This window comes from Calypte anna, chromosome 14 (genome assembly GCF_003957555.1).
Source record: "Calypte anna isolate BGI_N300 chromosome 14, bCalAnn1_v1.p, whole genome shotgun sequence".
NCBI classification, from domain to species: Eukaryota; Metazoa; Chordata; class Aves; order Apodiformes; family Trochilidae; genus Calypte; species Calypte anna.
In genome coordinates, this window is record NC_044260.1 from 8,802,720 (window position 1) to 8,824,594 (window position 21,875).

Sequence of the window (21,875 nt, forward strand, 5' to 3'; positions counted from 1 at the left end):
TCCTCACAGGAATGAATGCAAGTGGGGTGCCAGCAGATGCTTTGAGGCTGCTGGGGAGGAGAAACCCTGCTTCCCCTTGAGTTCCGTAGACATCTTTTCCTTGGTGCATCCATAACTATCTTTGGTCCTTCAGTGTGAGCTCGAGGGTCTCTTGAACACAGGATTAGGTCCCCGGGAAGGTGGTCTTAAGATAAATGTTGGTTGTTGGGAAGGTGGAGAGGTTTTGCCAGCCAGTGTAGAGAGTGCCGGTTTGATGATGTGAAATGCAAGAGGAGGGGGGGGGTATCAGACCGCTTGCTTTGTTCAGATCAGAGGAGCCAGGGCGGCTGGGAAGAGAGCGGCGGCGGTACCACTGCTGCAGGTGCAGACCTCACACGTTCGTTTGCGCTGTAGGCTGAGATCCGCCGTGTCTGCTTGCACCGGGTCCCGGGCGTGCAGCCCCGAACGGCGGCTGCCTTGTGCGGGTGCGGGCTGCAGCCCTGCAGGACGCGGAATCGTTTCGCCTCCTCGGGGAGCACCAGTGCTGCCGCTGCGGTCACGCTGGCTCTCTGTGACGGGCAGGGACGAGGCGCGGAGCTTCCGCAGCGGCGCCGCCGCTTTCCTTTAAAAATGAAGGGTGAAACCTCCCGCCAACGCGGGCCAGGCGAGGCACGGACGGGGTTCGAACCCGTGATCTTCGGTTTACGAGACCGACGCCTTACCACTTGGCCACCGCGCCTGCGTTATCGGCCGTTCCCGCCGCCTTTGTATCGCGGGCGCCACTCCCCCCGCCCGCCCCCGCCGCGTGCGCCTGCACCTGCCGGGGGCGCGCGGGCGTTTCTACCTCAGGCGGCGGAGGGGCGGTGGGAGGCGGCTCTGGGGAGGTGTCTGCTCAGGGACGTGCCGGAGGGGCTGAGGAAAGTCCCGCTCTTCGTGGTAATGGCGAGGAGCTGCCTCGTCCGTCTGTGAAGGAGTCCGCAAGGTCTTCTCCCTTCGTCGGTTCCATCGAAGAACGGAGCCCGGGGCGCCTCTGAAGGCGTCCGGGCCTCGCGCGGCATCCAGCGAGCGGGAGGTGTTCCCCGGGGCAGGGAGTGGTTCTGTGGTGCAGCGACTGACTGAACGCTCAGCCGTACAGCACCGGGAGTTTTCTTTACCAGAAGATGGCCCTCTTAGACTAGGAAATGTGTTGGAAACAATGTAGTCTTCTTCAGACCAGCTTGACGGGGCTTGCCGCCTCTTGAGGAAAGAACAAAGAGTGCAGAACGTTCGGAAAATTAAATGGTAATTATGAAATTCTTTAATTGTCAGGTATTTGTTTCACAAAAAACAAACAAAAAACAACAACAACAACAACAAAAAAAAAAACAAAACAAAAAAAAACCCAAAAAAATCCAAAACAAACAAACCAAACAACTTAATGTTGTGAAATGCAGAGAAGATACTGTGCATATTTTTCTAGATTGGTCTTTTAGGTATTTACGAATGTGACCTGAAACCAGGTCCTTTCCTTGTGAAACTAAAGCATGTTAACAGAGATACATTTGTAGAGGTTAACACCAGTTACTGATTTGGTGGTGCTTTAATGCAGGTGTCCCAAAGGAATAATATATCTGTATCCTTTTAAAATGTGATTTGAACTCTTATCAGGCAAACTCATGCCTGACTCATGCTTGACTATATGAACATGTTTCAGTTCTTCAAAAGGTGCCATTTTTCAGCTTCTCTGTGATAACCCCATGCATGCCTCTGTTCCGACAGAGCAATGTGAATTAGCTTCACCTGCAGTGGTAGTTTTGAGATGGGAGGAAGCAGAGGGGACTGTTGGAATTATATGTGAAATTAATGAGTTACATCTCTTAAAATACACTATTATTACTAAATGTATTTGGCTGGCATCAGAAATAGTGTTTAATGGTAATGTAACTTCTAATGCTTAAGTTCCTCCTTAACCCTATGGTGAGATAGCAAGTTCAATCTGCAGTCATGAAGGTCTTCTGACTAGATTAAGAAGAAACACTTGATCAGGTTTAAAAAAAATTGCCTACTCCCTAAGCCTAACTGTTTCAGTTTGTCTGGAAAATATTTACTGTCTATCTATCTAAACAAAGTCCTTTTTAATGGTGAGCTGATTTATCAAAACAATAGTTTTTTATTGCCTGTGGTTTCTTTTGATTTCTGGATACTTCCATTTTAAAGTGTCTTTTATGCAGGTGATTACCCTTGCTTAAACTCTGTGTGAAAGCCCTTATTTTTTATGCTGAATTCTACTTACGCAGTGTTCTGATGAAATATTTTTTAAAACATACTAAATTCCTAAAGGAAAATCTGTTAAGAGTTGATGCTGAAAAGACATTAGACATTCTCCTGGAAAAAGTTAATCACCAGGTTTTTTTCTTCCTTTTCTAAGCCTCACTCTTACTAGATGGAGGTGTTGCTTTTGGAGGGAGAGTGCTTGGATGTTAGGAGGAATGAATGCTTTTAATTTACAAAACTAGGCTCTTCTAAAATCTCCCCAACTCTCAAGGAGATGCAGGAATAAAGTCATATTTATGCAGAAATTTGTGGAACTACTTAATTGAACTTATCAAGACTTGCTACAGGGTAGCTGGAATGCTACTCAGTTATCAATTATTTAAGCTTAGACTTGGTCTTAGCTTTATGAATGTTTCTATTCACTGTTTTAACTTTTGATCAACAGTTTTCTTGGAGGAACTCAAGAACAATGCCGTGCATGCTAGTGTGTTCTGCAGGGAAGACTGAAGACCTCTCTCCATGCATTTTTTCTGTGAAGAGAGATGTTTCTTAGAGGTACTCTAAAAATTTTCAGATAAAAGCCTAAAGATAAGTAAAGCCCTCTGAATGTTGCATCTGAGATGTTCCTTTGTTTCAGTGGGTTTGTATACAGTAGGGAGTGTGTGGAAATGTGTGACCTCTTGTCAAGGAAACATGGCTGACTTGAGCCAATAAAAACAGTCTAGCAACTATGTCACTTTAGCAACATTTTCATAACACCCAACCAGCTAATATGCACGAGTGTATAGCATTTAATATTGTACAGAGTGAAGACAATTGTGATGATGGCCATTTATAGAACATGGTTTAATATATTCAGGTTTTATTAAAAAACAGGGCTCAGCTTGTGGAACAAGCTCATTCAGCAAGATCCCAAGCTTCATCAGTCCTTCATGTCTTGGTGTTTCCATCATAATACTAATATAAACACAGTTCAGCAGAGAAGGTCATGTGTTTATATTTCTTGATTTTTGTGAAGCAATCACCCCCTGATTGCTAGCTGGAACCAAAACAAGTGCTTTATCTCTGACATATTCTAACTATAAATTCTGTAATGCACAAATACATAGGCAAAAAGTGCTGCACTTGTTTTGCAATGTTTGTGTTTGGTGTGGGAAGGTAAGTTTGTGGCATATGTAGCCTAAAAACTTTTAGAATGGTTACCATTCATAAAGAAAGGTATTTTATGAAATCAACAGGAAATATTCTGAAGTTTTCACTTGTTCACTTTTACAGGTACTACTTACTACTTCATGGGTTTTGTAGTTGGCCAAGTTCTGATGTACACAGTGTAGAACAGAGTTTAAAGGGTGGTTGATCTACTATTGGGACTGCCTCCACAAAAGGAAGTAGAATAGTAAATATTTAAATTAAGCAGCTTCGTAATGAAAAGAAACTTTTTACATATTGAACATCTCATAGCTCATTCTCTTGAAGGCATGCATAGAGGTGTTTTATAATGGAAGCTAAGCAGAATAAAATCTGCAAATCTTGAAAACGCAGTAATTCAAGAAAGTCATGAATGCAAGGGGGGTCTAATCTTGTCTGTATCAGAAATAATATTCTAATTATTTACCTTATGGTATATCTGAAATATTCCTTAATTTCTCACAGAGTTGCCTTATTCTTTGTACTTGTGGGGTTTTTTTTGTTTGTTTTTAGAAATCCGTTCTTATTTAGAGACAGTCTCAGTTCAGAAGAATGTGATACAAACTCTGCTTTCTTGTTATATTCGACTAGTATATAAAAAAAGGATTGCAGTATTTTGCAGCTGATGAAAATGCCCAGAAATAATGGGGATTATTTCTGTATCTGTGCCAACATAACTCTGTTAGGAGCAGCAGCAGTCTGTATTGCGAGGTGAAATACACCCAGTAACCTGCAATGGTATGTTAATTTCTTTTTTACTTGTCTCTGAGAAGTTAATTTGCATAAGTGAACAAAATGTTGCACTTGACTCTAAACTATGGGGAATGTTCAGCAGCTTGCTTGTTGGCAAAGGCAGCTTTCTAAGAGATCTATCTGTGGCCTGTTCTGAGCAGCTCAGTGAAACTATTCCAGCAGGCTGTGCCATGGCAGTGACAGCAGAGGTTCACAATAGGAACATGGTGCTCTCTGAAGTGCCTTGTTTATTCTGTGTTTTGAGTTGCTCTTTTTTCTTCCCTGTAAAAAATCTCACAGGGAAGAAGAAACTCTTTTTCTTTTTTTCTTTTTTCACCTTGACACTGTAAGCCAGAGCTGAACTATACCCTCCTGTGTCCCTTGCTATTGCTTTTATACATGATTTCAGTGTTGCAGCTTGTTCCTCTCGCCAACACCAAAAGATGTGGACTAAGCCAAGTGATTATCCTCAGAGAATTTTGCTGGAGTCTGGACTCTGTGGTTCACAAAAACACGTGTCAGAATCATACTGCATTTTCCCAAGACTTTCCGCAGCATCTTGAGTTTTAGTAAATTTTCTTTTTGATGGGGATGTGTTTGAAGTAGTGCTTGTTCAGTGATCTCTTCAATACCCTTACACACTCATACATGGTCAGTGCATGTATTATGTAATGCTACAGTCCTCTTCAGGAGACTTTATAAGTAAAGTGTTTTGCTCTTGTGAAGAAGAATGGGGATGTCCAAAATTACCTAATACATCTCTGCAGCATTTAATAAACTCAGAGCTTCTTAGGTTTGTGCAGGTAACACACAGTTACTTTCTGGGTAGCCTGTCAAAAGCACTTCTTTCCAAAGTGTTCTTAATTTCTAAAAACTACTATGGCAGGATAGGGATTCTTGGAAGTTTTTTTTAATAGTGGATTGCTTTTCAGTAGATAGATACAGTTTTCTGTTAATAGATAAGGTGTGTGTGGTTGAATCCTAGAAACTGCACATTATGAAAATACCTGGGTAAATTAAAAAATAAGGATTGTATGGCTTATGAACTATATAAAAAAGTAATTGACTATGTTTTTAGTATTTTAACTTCTATGAAGCCACTTAATTAAAAATATATTGAAGAGTATTACATGTATTTTACTGTGTGTTAATGTAAGATAGTTACACTTGTGCATATGTTAGGATTTGGGGTTTTTTAAAATGCCAAAAGTATGGAATAATCTCCGTTCTTGCCCTGCCTTTTCTTGAGAAAACACAAAAATTTAGATATATAATAGTATTGCTTAAAAAAACAAAACCCAAAATGTACAAACCTAAACTCTGAGAGTCAAGGAAATCTCTTATTCTTACACATTTTGGCTCCCTATTTTGAAGACAAACCATCATTCTTTTGGAGTTCGTCTAAGTGCAGATTTCATTCTTTTTCCTTTTTGTGAGAAAGATACTTTGAACAGAGGCCAAACGTTCCTGACTCACAGGAGTCAGAATTTTTATTGATTATTATTAATGGTATTTTTCTCTTCTAAGTAGTAAGCATGGACAAATGAACACAGTTTTCCTTTTTTATTTGAGACACTTAGCGAAAATGCTGAAATATCAAACATTCCCTCAGTAGCTACAATATTGCCACTATGTACAAAATATTTGATAAATGTAGTACACATATAAAAATACAGTATGCATTACATATATACAATACAATGTGCAAAACATATGGCATTCAAACATATGGAATTGATTTTAGGGGTGCAAACAGCAAATACAAAGGCATCATGGTTTCTTATAGAAAGGCAATACATAAAATGACGCCCTGATTGCCATAATTTGCATTTAGCAAAGTAGTGCTTAAATAAAGAGGGCCCTAGAGACAGATGTCTGTCTTCTTCTTTTCAGAAAATGAGATGCTAAGACATAATTATGACTATGAAAAAAAGAAGAGAAACACCTACCAGGGTTAGCGTTATTTCTACTGCAAGCAGTACTGTGAAGAAAAATCCTATCTGGAAAAAAGCCTGTGCTATTACTTAATACAAATTCCTCAAACAACAGAAATGAATCTGTACTGCTAAACATCAAAAACAGCTTTGAAAATATCTACATCCTTAATTTTAAAAAAGTATGGATAATACTTTGGGGGATTTAATTTCCTATGCTTCAAAATACAAAGTGCCTCCTTTGGCAATATAAATGGCAATGCTTTGGTTCCTGTTTAAATTTTATATTATATTTTATTTTAGGTTGTCTTCTGAATATCTGAGCTGTATTTTTTATAAAAATAGTGTGATTATATAGTTATTAACCGTTCCCTGCATTTTATTGAGAATTTGCTCTCACAGCTAGAATGGCTTTTTTGGCTAGATTTCTACAAATACATTTATGCACTTTTAACTTAGAAAGTCTTTATGTTCAGTATTGGACACTACGGAACAATGTGTCTCTTTTTTGCACTTTATTCCTAGAAAAATGGTATAATAGGAATATTTGAGATTACTTTAGGTTTTAATGGATGCTCTTCATTGGCCATATGCTATACATATATCCTATATGTAACTCCTTGTCATGTATCTCACATAAAAACCCATCTGTAGTATGGCCTAAAAATTATCAGAAGGGAATTCAGTAGAGCACAATATAAATAGTTTTAGCAGAACATTTACTAGAGATAAATGGAAGAATTGTTTTTTCCAGTTTTAATAGAATTTGCTTTAAGTTTATAATACACTGAAGATGCCATCCAAATAATAATAGTTTACACCGCTGAGCTTTGTTGTGTTTTGATTACATAATGCCCTTCCAGTTAAATGTTTTCTGTGATTGCATTTTGTCTGCCTTGAAAGCAGTTCAGCAGCTTGTGTTTGGTTTCCAATTACAGTGCCTACGCTTTTCAGGCATCTGAATGCTTGAGATTACATAACGTAAAAGTTTAATATGGAAGCTTCTGGTTAGATCATCTGCTTCCTTGAATATAACTCCTGTTGGTGAATTTAGAAATACTTTGGAAAGAAATTTCAGTATTAAGTAGAGATTATTACTTACAGCTGTGGCCTTAACTTTTTAAAGGTCTGATTCTGCAAGCCCACATGGCTGGGTTAGACTCTGAATTTCTGCAGAGAACAACTGCTGTAAATTCATCTTATTCTCAGAGAGAACTGCTAAATTTATGACAATGACTTCTTTACTATTATAATATTAAACAAAATTTTGCTTGTAAACGTACATGCTTTAATGCTGAATGGCACTAAAAGTGCGGTAACAAATACCTTTTTGATATTAAATGCAGGATGTGACTCCTTTTAATTAACATTAGCCTTGTAAAACATATCTGAGCTCTCTTTGTGTCTGGAAGTGTAAGCACCAACTTTTGATTTTCACACTGATTTTCTTCATTACTTTGAAGGACCTACTAACAACACATCTGATAGGATGTGTTCCATTGATACATTGCAGCCATTAAATGGCAAATTTAGTGCCAGTGCATTCCTTTTGCAACTGTTCTCTTAATGAGAAATATATTGAGTTCTGTACAGTCAAACTGCACAGTCACAAATAAATTTCTAAGATGTGTTGTATTTGTTACAAAAACTGTAATGTAAAACATGCACACACGAAAGTTTAAGCAAAACCTATATCTGCCATGACAGGCATATATAACTATGGCAAAGATACCACATTTCAGAACAAAGTCTAAAGCAAACCATTATATATAAGGTTTAATACACGTAATTCTGAAATGTACAAAAAAGTAATCACACATTCCCTAATCTAGAGTATTTGTACTTCAAAAACTAAAATGATCCCTTAATTTTGCAATTATTTTTTTAAATAGACTTTTAAAGTAGAAAGCTATACTGTACTGATAACAACACATCTCAACTGTTTGGGTTTTTTTCTGCACATAGATTCCTATGGATTTGTTAACATTCTACACAGCCAATATGGATAATTTTGCAGCAAGATGACTTTGCCAGTTTCAAGCTCTATTTACATGCATATCAAAAATGACAGTACAGTTGCTGTAAGTTAATTTGTCCTCTCAAAATTAATTTACTTGCCTCTTATTTAATTAGAAGGCAGGGTCAAAATGGGGTAACTAACCACACATATGTGATATGGTGTCTGCTGCATCACACATAATAAACTAACAGTACTGCAGAACACTAAAATTCATTCAAAGTTGTTCCTATCAGACCAAGAGTCCTTAACTCTTACTCTCACAACAGCTGAGGGCACTTAGTATCTCAGAGTATTAGCTCCCAAGATATGATGAAAAGGAATGCAAAAAGTTGAATGTATTTTTTCAATGTTATTAAAGAGTCCTATACCATCAAAATTTAAGGCAGACAGTCCACATGTAATATAGTTCTCAAGTATTGTAGGCACAGCAAGAAGGAATGAGGAAATAGGTCATTCAACTTCATCCTTTTTTTACAAAAATCTCCACAGATTGTTTATCTGTTCTTAGTTTTAGATTAAAGTAAATCCTGGTCTGTAAAAATATTGAAAATATAAATGAACTAAAGTGCTGATAACTGATATGATGCAAACACATGGTACTAGTTTAAACCCTGAATAAGTGATAAAATTCACTGTTTTATCTGAAGCCAGAGGAATTCTGTAACATTAGTAAATCAGACTGCATTGTTTATCTTGAGACATAAATTTGCAGTTAATTCCACAACATTTTCTGACAAAATTATTTTGTCTGATGTTAGCATGATTGTGTTGTTTAGATTTTTTTTTAAAGTGATACAGGTTGCTAAATAGTTAACAGCTACTTTCTGGGGTTTTTTATTTTTTTGAAACTTGGATACTATTACTACACTAAGAAGCAAGCAAAAGCTTCAGGGTATTTTTCCATTAGTTGGTACAAAACTTATTTTTGAAAATTAGTGGTGAGGAAGTAAATCTGCAATTAGATCAGTTTTCAGACTAGAAAACATCACATTTCTGTTGTTCAGTAAATAGGGAATTCTTTAATAGGAAATCATTCCAATTTTATGCTTGATTATCAGCCTACTTCATCTATGGCAACATTTAACAGCTATTACCTGAGATACAACCGTAAAATTACCAAGTATTTCACTTCTATTTGAATTTTTTTTTGTTTATTTTTCCAACTGCTTAGACTCTGAAAAAGAAAAAGTTTTAAAAAAATAATATTTTCATGTGCTGTGCTGTGAGGTAAGAGCTTCATTTTTGTTTCATCAGTTTCATTGTATGAAATACACCTTCTTATCACAAAAGTGTACATCCTGATACTGCTTATCAGCCTTTTTTAACATTCCATAAGTGTGTGCTATTTAGGATTCTCACCAAGCAGCTTCTCTGTTTAGCTTCCCTGATGTTATGTAGTGGTAGACAAAGTTGTTCAATAAAGTGTTTCTTAAGGAATGATGGTTGTCCTGTCAATACCATCCTCTGCAACTCGGTCTGATCCTACAAACATCTTCTATTGAGAGCATTGGGACGATTCTTGCAGAGATGCTTGCAGGATTATAGTGCACAACAGCATTAATTAAACTTTTTCTTCTTCCTTAAATTGTTCTAATATGCTGAGATACTGGATTGAAGGATCTGACAGAAATCCCTAGACACAAAGTAAATTAGGAGATTTATGATTTCCATTGTAATAATCTCTTGTTTGAAGACCACTGTTCCCCTCTGTTCACAAAAATAAGCTATACAAAGTTAAAAGAGTATACAAATAACTGTCTGATATACACATAAACCCTAGCTATTTAATCCAGAGCATTGCTTTACAAAATTCAGTGTTCTCAATATTACCTGGCATAGCTACAGTGGAGTTCTTAAAGTTACATTTAATGTCCCTTTGGATGTAGTTAAATTCTTCCCTCATAATTAAAGTATGAGGGAAGAGTTTTAAAAACCACAAAACCAAAATATAAAAACAACTTGAACAAATTAAGAGACTAGATATATGAAATGTCACTGAACCAGCCAGTGCTTCTACTTGCCTTTGCCCTCCCAATTCATTTTGAACCTGGCTCAGGCTATCCACAGGAACAATGAAGTGCAGTGATACCTCCCCCTCCCCCAAACATTTGCTCACTGTGTCAATACAGACAGTTGAAATCTCACTTTTTCTCCTCTAAGTTTAGCCATGATGTGTTGCTCATTTAAGCATTATGAAGTCAGAGACATACCTTCTTTCTTAAATATTTGTGATGCATTTACCTTGGGGTACTTTTCATCAGTAAGTACAAGCATCCTTTCTTGACTTGTGAAATACAGCTTTCATAGGACCCTGATCTGCATTACTGATAGGAGCATAAAGTAATTCACTGTTGTAAACTTGAACATCATTACGGAATTAGATTCAAGCATTTGTTCTTCCAAACATTACTGTCTTAACTGCAATCAGAATGGTATAACAACAAATCTCTGCTGTAAGGAGACTTGCAGGCTGTGGTCTCATTTGCTACAGCTTAATCCCAGTGCAACTGTAGGTCTTGTGGATCTAGAAAGTCAGTGGAAAACACACTGGGGGCAGTAGAACTGAGAGGAGTGAGTCCAGATGAGGAGCTGGGCATTGTAATGTCGAGCCACTCCATATTGTCCAAATTTGTATCAGGAAGGTCAAGAGACAGACAGGAATTATTAGGGGTAAACTGTGGGTCAGATGTTTCCATGGGTGAATGAGAGTGATCTAAAATGCTGGAGTGATTAAGCAGATCATTCTGGAGGTCTTCAATTAAAGAAAATGGCTCTCTGTCCTCATTACTGCTTGTCAGTTGAGGAATTTCATTACCTGATGGTAAAGTTCCATCCAGCAGGGCTTCAAGTTGGTTTTCCAAACTTATAGACAAGTTGGTTGTTGGTTCCAAGGACCCTGGAGGAGGGGCCATTTGGATTTGTGGGGGTGGGCGGGATATCACCGTATTCACTGGCATTGTAGTGATGTTGGCTGTTACTGGTCTCATTTTAGAAATGGGAGATGGTTCCTCCTTTATTGGAAGGGAAATCTCTGTAAAAAAAACAAACAAAACAGTTGTATTCTAAAATGATACTTACATGTATCCTCAGGCTTACAAGTCCCACTTCTTTTTTTGTACTTATTGAGATGCATCCACAGCAAACTCGATGGAATAAATAATTTTGCTGTTCCTATACTACAAACACAATGTACATCAGATTATGTCAGGTACTCTCTGAGCAACAAAGTATTTTAAAACAAGTTCCAGAGTTCTGCTTTAAGTACAGCTAATTATAGTATATATATGAATAAAAAGAGGACCAATTTTCTCAATGTTATCTTTAGCTCCTTTATGACAGTAGTACAAAACATCAAGCTAATTGAATTGCCTGGCACCAGAGTATTTCCCAATGGCTTCTTATTTTACAAAGCCTCATTATGCCTGAAAGCATCCTTCTTTTACTGCAAAGCTACTTTTTCTATTACTTCATTTATTTCAGTCCCTTTCTGACCCTCTCATTTTTACTGACATGGAAAGTTGTTACTCATTAATGTCTCCATCTAGTCCATACATACTTTTCCCAGTAATATGTCTTTGTTGTTTATTGTTATGATACATAATTACATTAATGAAATTTTAGTAACAACATCCTTGAAAACTCTTACCTTAATCTATTTTTTGTCTATTTTTAATATAGATTATATGGACTAGCTCAACTTTTCTACTTTTGATAAAATACGTTCGTGCTAACCTAAAGTGTTAGTTTAATCCTTTAAATGCTTTATGAATTATTGCAAAGGAATTATTTTACAGGCAGAGAAGTTCCACAGCAAGTTGACTGAATGTATCTGTTTTGGTAGATGTTTTCTTTAGTAGGTAATTACTGCAAACTTTCAGAAAAAGTAGTTTCATCCAGCCTGGATAGCTCCTACCTCCTTTCACTAGAAGAATTCTTTCATTTGATTGTAGCACTGAGTGTTAAAACTTCAGGTCTTAATTCACTATATCACACAGATGTCAATTAGCTTACCTCCACTCTTGATGAGAATATCAAAAAGATCATCCATCTGCTGACTGTGTGCACTGGAAATCTGCAGTGTGTGAGAAAAGGGTTATTCTTTTTCATGTAGTATTTTTTTCCTAAAGCTGATTGATCCTAGGTTCTCTGAGTAATACTTAAGTACTAACTTATGATCAAGACTAAAATTCAACTTTATGAAAATGTCAATCTAGAAAACAAATAATTTGGAGAAACACTTGTTTTCCATGTTGTCAGTTTCAGTACAAAGGAACAGGGAAAAATCTGAAAAGCAAGGCAAAGATTTCATGGAGGCAACCTAGAAGACAGTGCAGAAAACCTGGCATAAGAAAGAGAATTACTAACCCTGTTTTGTAGTAGGATACTACATACTACTACTACATACATGGGCATTAGGTACCCATGCTACAGCTTGAGTGTCTGCCACCACAACATCAGCTCACAATGCTGTCACTACAAGGCTTTATCTTTCAGGATAATTCCAAAATGCATAAGGTTAGGGATCCTTGTAAGTTTTGTTTGCAACTTTACTCCAACATGATGGGTATCATGGTTTACTCACTTTGAAAAATATTAATGTATTTTCTCATCTGGTTTGGGTATTGTACATCCTTGAAACAAGTTAGCTGAAGACTAGTTAATGTTAAGTAGCAATAGCAGCACTATCCTGATTATATATATAACCAACTGGATAGTGTAAGACTTATTTACATGTCTGTTACTTTAATAAAAATAATCATAAAGCAGGGGTTCTGTATTTAAACGTGGTTATAAAAATTTTAACAGAATGTATTAGAAAATCTTGACACCAAAAAAAAAAATAAAGGTAAGCAATGGCTTTGGTAATGCTAAGAGAAAAAATGTTTTTATTAGACTGAACAGGAGAAAGAAAAATTACCTCACGCTGTGATGTCTGAATATTGCGGGTCTGTTTTATGGCCTCTTCATAACGAGGAGGGTCTTTTGTCTTGGATACTGTGTTGTTGAAGAGAGACTGCTGAACAATGTAAGTCTGGGCTTGAGATGGAGAGCCAGGCTGTGTGAAATAACAAAGTAATGACTAAACAATACATTTTAATGAATTAAAGATGGATCAAGTTCTACAGATTATCCTGTTTTAGTGTAACAATCTACATCTATACAAGTAACATTAGTGTTTGTAATGAGGGATAAAATAATAATTTCATTTTCTCATATCCATACATGTATGCATAATTAAAATGTACAAAACAGTCTTCTTAGAGTGAATTGCAGTATGTACATAGTCATGTGTTGTTTAAGAATAATAATATGAAACAGAACTTTGTGGAACATTGTTGGGCAAATCTTACCTTATTAGGAGTAGCAGGTCCATTCTGCACAGAGGGAACCTGATTACCAACAGGGTGAATGTTAGAGTTGGTTGTTTTGTTTATAAAAGATTGTGAAGGTGTTGTAACTGGTGCAGCTTGATAGGAAAATACTGTGTTTGATGTGGTAGGTGGAAAAACCTGTAAAGGATTAATATATCAGTCTTAGTTTGTGGGTTTTTATTTATAAATAATAACTAATGACACAATTAAAATTTGAGACTTTTTTTTTTAAATACTTGCTTAAATTCTCTATTACAGGAATTTTGTCTGTACCATTTTTTTCCCTCCAGTGGAAATATCTGGGTATCCAGAACAATTACTATTTGAAAGCTTTGTGCTGTGAGATGCTTTCATTTATCACTGATAACTATTTTCCTGCAATTTTCCAGGGAGTATGAGGAAAGCATGATAACAATTTTTTTGATATTAATTCAGAAAAGTATGGAATAGTTCAATACAGTAGGCATGATATCCCCATCTAGTGGACAGTCAATAAAATAAACTTACTTCTGGCCTGATAAAAACTAGTGCATGTATCCACACTTGTACGCTGCCTGTTGTAAGACAGAAAGGTTTGGTTCGTGCCATATAATTTTAATTTCTTTTAACTACAAATATCTGAGTGGTGAGGGAGAGGTAGAAGATGTAACTGGTGAACCTGGCTATCAACATTAAATTTTGTAACTGGTATTTAAATTTTTTTATTTCTTCAAGTGATAGCCTATACACTCATTGTAAATGATTCCCAGCAGTATCCTACTTCTCATATTTTTTAAGTTAAAAAGGGAAGGAACAGGAGTTATGATTGTTTGAGTGCATAAAACTGTTTTCTTAAATTCAGTATCACACACAGATACCTTTGTGACAAAGGTGTGACAAATGTTAGATTGGAAATGGAGATAAAGCTAGGATAAGCTTTTTGGAGTACAGGCAAATAACAAATTAAGTCTGCTGTGAGTGGGCTTAGCCACCTGGATCATCTGTGTCAAAACAGTTGTACTTTCTAGCTCTATACCACTAAGGTGAATGGCTGTGGAGATGCTTTCTTATTACTGAATGAATTGAACAACAAGGATCATGTGGTAGCTAGAACCGGAAGAGACACCTTAAGTCTGTAGGAGAAAAGAAATGGAATAATCAGCTGGTTTGCATAAAAATCTGAGCAACTTGTGAAAATCAAGATTCAAGGGAAACTCGTTCTGGAAAACAGCTATTTATGGAGGCAATCACTATTAGGAAGCCCATATTCACAAAAAAGTGTTAAATTAATAGGTAGCATTACTCATTCACAGTTCATTAGCTCAATCTGCGATACTTTTACAGTATCCAAGCTTCATGAAATGCAAATACCAGGCAGGCAGATCTAATGCTGACTGCAGGAAGACTGCCCTGATCTCTGTCCTGATCACATCAGTGTTTTATATTCTGATGTAAAAACCACTGTGATTATGCTGCCTGGTTTTCTATGTAAAAGATGGCAGTAGTTGTGTGAGAGAACCAGCTAGGATACGCAGGCTGTTCAGCTCCAGGACAGCCAAACACAGACTGAAGTCTGCTGGGAACTATGTGGTCTCCATGACAACTGATCTGAAAAGACCAGAATACAATATTGTTGGTTATCTCCCACCATCATTTCAAGAAACTTCTAGACAGCAAGGGAAGCAAACTGCTGTATAGTTTTGGCACAAGTACATGACTCAGGATGGGTGTGTCTAAATGGGACCTGCCAAATTATAAAGGTAAGGTTAGTCCCTCACCAAATCCCAGAGAACCTGGATAAAATTTGCTTCTGGGATATATATCAGATTTGACTTACTGCAGGATAACCTCTATGTCCATGACATAAAGCCAACTGAATAAGCAATATGAAGAGTAATGAACATTTAGTTGTGTTCCGCTTTATTAGCCAACTAATAAATGGCAGAGCATAATCATGTGTCTTCTAAGATGAATTCTTATCTGGAACAAGAGTCTTACCAGATCAGAGGACACTGTACAGGTAGAAGCCCCAAAATATACCAGAACATGGGGTTTATGATGCACTTTTGTAAACTGAAATATAAACTTTGAAGGCTGAGATATTTTATGACAGCTACACAACATACTGTAAAAATTACCCTCTCCAACCTGGAATTTGAGTATTTTCTGAATTATTTTTGCTTAGGGCAGGCTGAAAACTGTTGTTCTCTTAAGTGATAGAGTCAACAACACTGCTAGAAGCAGTAGAGATCCAAAACCAATCTCAGATTTCCTAGGAATAGATGTCAGCCTAGAAGGGGCTGAGAGGAGGAGAAAGTCTTTCCTTTTGTGAGGACTGGTACTGATGGTTGTTATCAGTTACCATCTGAACATAACTTGATTGGCACTCATAGCTGTGCATATAATACTGATTGAACACGTGTTTTGGAAAGGAAAATTTCAGAGCTGATTATTTTTGGATAGAGAGGAAGATGAGGATCTCTGAATCATTCCCTACTTTCCACAGGAAGAGCTGTATTGCAGAGGTTTGACTCACTGCAGTTGCTGTCCTCAGTATCTTGAGTCCACAGCTTTCTTTGTAAATAAAAATTAAAACAAGTAAAGTAGGAAAACCAGAAGTAACTCCTATAAAAGAACAAATCTCTGAAGCCATGGGTAAAAGCCTTCTCTTAAAGGCCTACAGGAATTTTCTATTTTTAGTCAGTGGAAAATAAGAAAAACTAACTGGAATACCTGGTATACTACTTGTGTCAAGCACAAGGAAGAACATAGTTAAGAGTGGTGCCGTTAAGAGTTAAGTTAAAATGTCCATTAAGTTAAAATGTCTTAGCCTTACATTTTTATTTGCAACTGAAAAATAATTCCTGCATGGACTAAACTTTTGGAAAGAAGAGTTACAAGCCCATTGTATCACACAGAAAAACACTATACAGAGATGTTAGGTGACTTGACCATTTATACATAACGCAGATGAGATGTAAAAGATTCTGAAAGCACTATGCAGAATTAGTTTACACAACTGTTTATCTTAATGCTTATTGCTAGCCACAAACCTTTCTGATTTGTTGGGTCTGACCAAGTGCATGCTGCATGATGGTGTTGTGTTTTGATTGTGGAGTATGCATCTGAGGTGCTGTCTGGACCAAGCCAGAAGAAGAAATAGGAGCAGGTATTTGTGATAGGGTCTGTATTCCAGCTTGTGACTGAGCCTAAAGGATGAAGATAAAATACTTGCATTATTTGTATCTCACAGTATATTACATCATGTAAAAATCTATTGCTTAGATTATGCAGAATGCCTTCCCAGATTGTCTTCTGGGAAGGATGAATATGAACTGTGTATAGGATACAAAATGTTCACTCTAGTACAGGTGAGTTCTCACCTAAAATGTGGTATTTATTTTGAAAACAGATTTTAAGAAAGATAAACTGGAGAGGGTTCAGTGGAGAGCAATGAAAATAATAAGAGATACAGAGAGCATAACCAGTAAGAAAGGACTAGGAGAACTGGATTTCAGTAACCAGAAAGCCAAAACTGATGATGCAAGAAAAAAGGTTGTTTTTAAGAAGATTGCAGTAGCTTTTTAATGGCCACTGAAAGGTTACAGAACCTGAGGAAAAACAATTTTAGTCTGTAGTTCTGAAAATCTGTTACTTGTTGATACAGTAACAGGATCTAGCAAGACTTCAGGACACTGAGACAAATATCTGCCTGGGTGGATAGCTACTGGGAATAGCTCTTGCATTGCAGACTGTGAGGCTCATCCCCATTAGAATTTCACAGCCCTAGTAAGTATCTCTAAATGGGATGATGCACATGGTAACACCAGAGCCTAGGTCCACAACATGCTACAACAGCCAGGTACATGCTAGAGCTGAAAAACTACTGTGCTGGCACAATAACCATGCAGGTGGCAGGGGATTCATCTGGCTATATCTCAATAACTCCACTGGGAAGTATATGCTTAATGCTACCTTAGACCAACAGGGTAAACACAGCTTGGTCAGATTAGTCTTAACACCTCTTAGTTTATAACATATCTCAGTTTATGCTGTATTTATTTATTGTGACATTGCCTATAATCAGTTTAGAAACAGTATTCTTATAACTCCACTGGAGTCCTACAACCTAGCACTCACAGTTTTAAATATAATGAGCTGTCACCACACAAGGGAGTTTAAACACACATTTTGCAGGCAGGTATACCCCTAAAATAAGTACTGGATTAGCTAGCTCTCTGTCACAACTTAGATTTAACAAAATGGTGGTAAATGCTGATATAAATCAAGCCAACATAGAGGCAGTAAATCTATTGCTTAGATACAATTACTTTTCAGGGAGGTGTATCTGGGAACAAAAGTGGCAAAGAAAGCAAGTACTAGAAGAAGCTGTAAAGAGGATGTCTCTGAAGTTTTTCTATTCATTTCCCTAAAACAGAAACAGGCTAAGCCTGTTTTTTAAGTTAATCTTGCAAGCAGCACATTTACCTAGTTGTATACTAAACTATGCAAACAGTGCCTTTGCAGTTTACACTAAGAAAAAAACCACAAAACCCCATAAAAAAAAAACCACCTTACCTGCAACTTTATGTTTCCAACTGGTAGCTGCACTGCAGCTGTAGAATTCGGTCCTTGGATAGACAGTGGAAGGAGCAGCTGTGCAGTTCCTTGTGTAGTTAATAAAGCTTGGGGTTGGGCAACAACAGCAGTTTGTGGCTGCCTCTGTGGACTAACATAAAACTGAGAAATGGCATTCTGAGGTTCAACTTTGGCCACAGGTATCTCCTGCTTGATAACAACTGCCTTTTTGGCAACCGGATTCTGGCCACTGGTGTATACTGATTGTCCTAAAGACTGATTAGCTGCAGGTACAGACTGACCTGGACTAGAGCAGTCAGCAAGAGCATTTTCATCTTTGACAGCAGCACTGCTTTGCTTCTGTTCTGAAGCAGCCGAGTTACCAGAAGTCTGAGACTGTTGCTGTTGTCCTCGTTTTTCAACCTCAAGTTGCATTTTCAGTACTTCTACAAGTTTTTGCTCTTGTTCCAGTTTCCTCTTGAGCTCTTCAATCTGCTTTTCTTTTTCTTGAAGCTTGCGGTCCTTTTCTGCTACATCAAACTCCATGGTCGAGATGCTTGCACTGCTGTGGTTCTGATTATCATCACTCATATTTGCCTTCAGTGGTGAAGTACTTAAAAACTGGGATGGTGACATCATGGTCATCATTTCTGTGAAAGTATCTGCCATACTAGTATCATCTGTGCTTAGACTAGATTGTTCTGAAGGAGAGGGAGATATAGGCAAAGGAGAGCTCGTGTTTTCAGTATTTACTGCTTTGCAGACAGGTCCAGTAGATGTTTTTTCTGGAGGAAAGCTGGATATCGTGTTAGCAACTGGTTTATTAATTGTTGCAACAGGAAATGCCACAGTCACTTCCCCTGTGCTACCTGTGGCCCCAGTAGAAGTGGGTACTGTAACAGAGCTACTCGTAGCAACCCCATTGTTATTAATATCTTGATAGGGTTTCAGACGCTCAATAAGATCTGTTTTTGTTCCAGACACTGGTAATCCCCTCAATTTCAACTCCATTTTAAGCTCTGCTACCTGAAATTAAATAAAACAAAGCAAAGCACAATATTAAAAAAACCACAAACAACTAAGATTAACTTCCATGCATTCTACCTTATTGTGTATTTTCTAGGCATTACACCTCTGGGTTCTGAATGCAGGCATCATCTGTGAGCACATTTCCATGACCTGCTACTTACTTTCACTGTTTAAGTTGCCAAAACCTTAGTAGTATTCAGTTGTACAATGAACAGCAGCAATGCTATGCTGTTTTTTTCATAATTATTCAAAACGGGGAAATAAACATACAGCTCCAGTTCTGGGCTAAAACTTCTGAAGCAAAGGTGTTGATGATGGCAGCAGCACAGATAAAAACACAGAACCACAGCACACTGAATGCCTTTGTTACACCATCTAGACAGATTTATTCCTGAAAAACGTTAGCAGGTCAGGATGATTCAATAGACCCATCCAACACAAAAGACTCTCAAATTAGAAAATTAATTGTTAAAGCTATGTGCCATCTAGGCATTTTTTACAGATCTAGAAAGTATAAGCAGTCATAATTAATTTATGACAGAAAAAATGCTCTGAATTTTCCAATAATCTCACAAAGTGAAATGCAAACATGTTTATTATAAACTGAAAAAAATACCCAAAAACCACAGTAAATGGCTTCTCCCTATGATATACATACACCACATCTAACTGAAGAGTGTTTGAGCTCTATGCATATCAGAACCACCACTAAAATAATTATAGGTACTGACCTCAGTAACCTATCGGTACTTTGCCAGTCTGTAATTTTAAATTATGTCTTCATGCTGTGGAAGTTACCAAAAATCACAGCAATCATTTTGCATAACACAGAAATGTTATGTTAGATAACTGTCTACCTAACAAAGATTATAATCTGTTTTCTCCAGTCTGGTGTCCTCTACACTTGCTTTGAGAGTGCATTTCAATTTTTCTTTGCGAGTAGAGCTTATGTTACATTAGCAAGTTTTTATCACTGCAAAGCATAAATTCAGATATTAACTTAATCTTAAAAAGTTAGTAGTAACTTGGAAGTTTGAGAAAAGATTATTTCAAACACTGTTGTTTGAATTGCATTTTAGAGACCCGTTTCATATGCAAAGATTGGCTTTAACTCACAGCAATACATTACTGAGAATATGATCTTCCAAAACTTCTTTTATCCCTTCAAGTTTGAAAATACACTCACTTGCATGCCTCAGAAACCCGGCAAACACACCTTGGTAAAGCGAGAAATGAATAAACTGCCCACTAGGTGTCGATACCTTCCCTCAGGGTTGGCACATTCCTGCAGTTGCTGTTGAAAGGATCTGAATCTGAACTCGCCCAAGCTGCTTCAGATTCTTTAGGCCACTCAATGTATTTGTGAAGGAAGAAAATCCTATGCAATGCTTATATTAGAGTTTAAACAGAGTTTATGCATTTATTTATAACTTCAACCCTTTATAAAATTCAGTTTTTGAGATTATGTGTTGAACTCTGGTTAGAAGATCTCATTTTCTTTTCTCTTTTACTACCGTTATTTCTGTGTTGACTTTACAGCAGTCACCTCTTTGCATATGTTACTATTAGGGCATCTTTTAATTTATACTGCTTAATTAAACATCTTAATTGATATACTGAAACTGTCGTGAGGAAATTACTGTTCCATTGTGTAAATCTGCCTTGGCTAAAATGTAATATGAAGTACATTTCTCTTTGCCCAAGATATCAAATTAGGTACCTATATATTCTGTTTAAAAAATCTTCTTCCTCTTCTAGTTCTCTGGAAAAGAAAAATCATTTCTAGAACATATGCATGTGAGGAGGCTAAGTCAAAACAAGTACTTAAATCCAGAAGAGCTGTGTATGAAACTTTGACAAACTTATCCTAAACAGTTAAGTGAAGAATACAGTTTCCACTGGTACATCATATCCAAACTTATTCTTGGCAGTAACAATTTGCAAGTCAGGACCTATAATGATGCACAGAATGGACAAATTCCTCTTGTATTTTACCTTCAAGTCATCCAAGCTTGAAGGCAGAGGTCCTGGCTTCCGGTTAGGAATATTACTGTTCTGTCTGGGTGAGCTGGCAGCTGACGTTGGTGTGCTGCTGTTCAGGGTATTCAGAGCTGTGTTCCCATTGTTACTCTGTTTGTCATTCAGTGGCCTTCAAGTGGTAAGAAAAAGGGGGACAATAATGTTACTGCCAAACACATTAGGTTTTCAATGAAGAAGTTGTGATTCTACATCTAGTGTCTATCAAGTTACTGGACAAACAAATTTTTTAACAAATATTATTTAACATAAGGCATTACTGTTAAATATTTTTAACAAAACAGCACAGAGAAGAAAATATAACAGAGAAGAATATGCTGATATTTTATTTTCTCTTCAATAAGTGAGCTAATTTATGCTTCATGTTTCTTATTATTGTAATGGTATCCCTGAAGGTTATTATAGACTGTACAATCAGTTTATACAAATTAATCATCAGCAACTAGTTAAGGTTGGTTGGTTTGGGTTTTTTTTCCATAAATAAAACCCCCTCACATTATTAAGCCCTGTGTATCAATGCTACATACACGTCCAGTGTTCATATATATAGTAAGGACCAGTGTGAAAGCACTTTACTGTAAAGATGACACATTATTCAGCTGTACTCAAATGAAGAATCTCATAAGAGGATCTCAAAATAATTGTAAAAATGTAAAAAATCCATAATTTACACTAGGTACCATAAATCAGCTCTTTTATTTGCTTCAACTGATTTATGAAGAAATGTTTCTGAAATGTCAGTAAATGGAACATAAGAAGCGTGGGTAAGCAGGC

General features: G+C 37.1%; 1 protein-coding gene and 1 non-coding gene across 4 annotated transcripts in view; both read right to left on the reverse strand.

The window, feature by feature from the left end:
* Positions 1-646: 646 nt before the first annotated feature.
* TRNAT-CGU lies at positions 647-718 on the reverse strand. Its single transcript has one exon. It is a non-coding gene; the product is annotated as a tRNA-Thr (tRNA).
* A 4,981-nt stretch (positions 719-5,699) lies between these two features.
* The window catches only part of MRTFB (myocardin related transcription factor B), a 70,427-nt gene continuing 54,251 nt past the window's right edge, over positions 5,700-21,875 (reverse strand). For all 3 annotated transcript variants that reach the window (XM_030459667.1, XM_030459668.1, XM_008490340.2), the window contains 7 exons: positions 21,060-21,213; positions 18,036-19,061; positions 16,511-16,666; positions 13,458-13,616; positions 13,025-13,162; positions 12,118-12,178; positions 5,700-11,137 (listed from right to left, as the gene is read on the reverse strand). In XM_030459667.1, the coding sequence (XP_030315527.1) occupies positions 10,599-11,137; positions 12,118-12,178; positions 13,025-13,162; positions 13,458-13,616; positions 16,511-16,666; positions 18,036-19,061; positions 21,060-21,213 (2,233 nt within the window). In that variant the 3' untranslated portion in view covers positions 5,700-10,598. The remainder of the gene's footprint in view (positions 11,138-12,117; positions 12,179-13,024; positions 13,163-13,457; positions 13,617-16,510; positions 16,667-18,035; positions 19,062-21,059; positions 21,214-21,875) is intronic.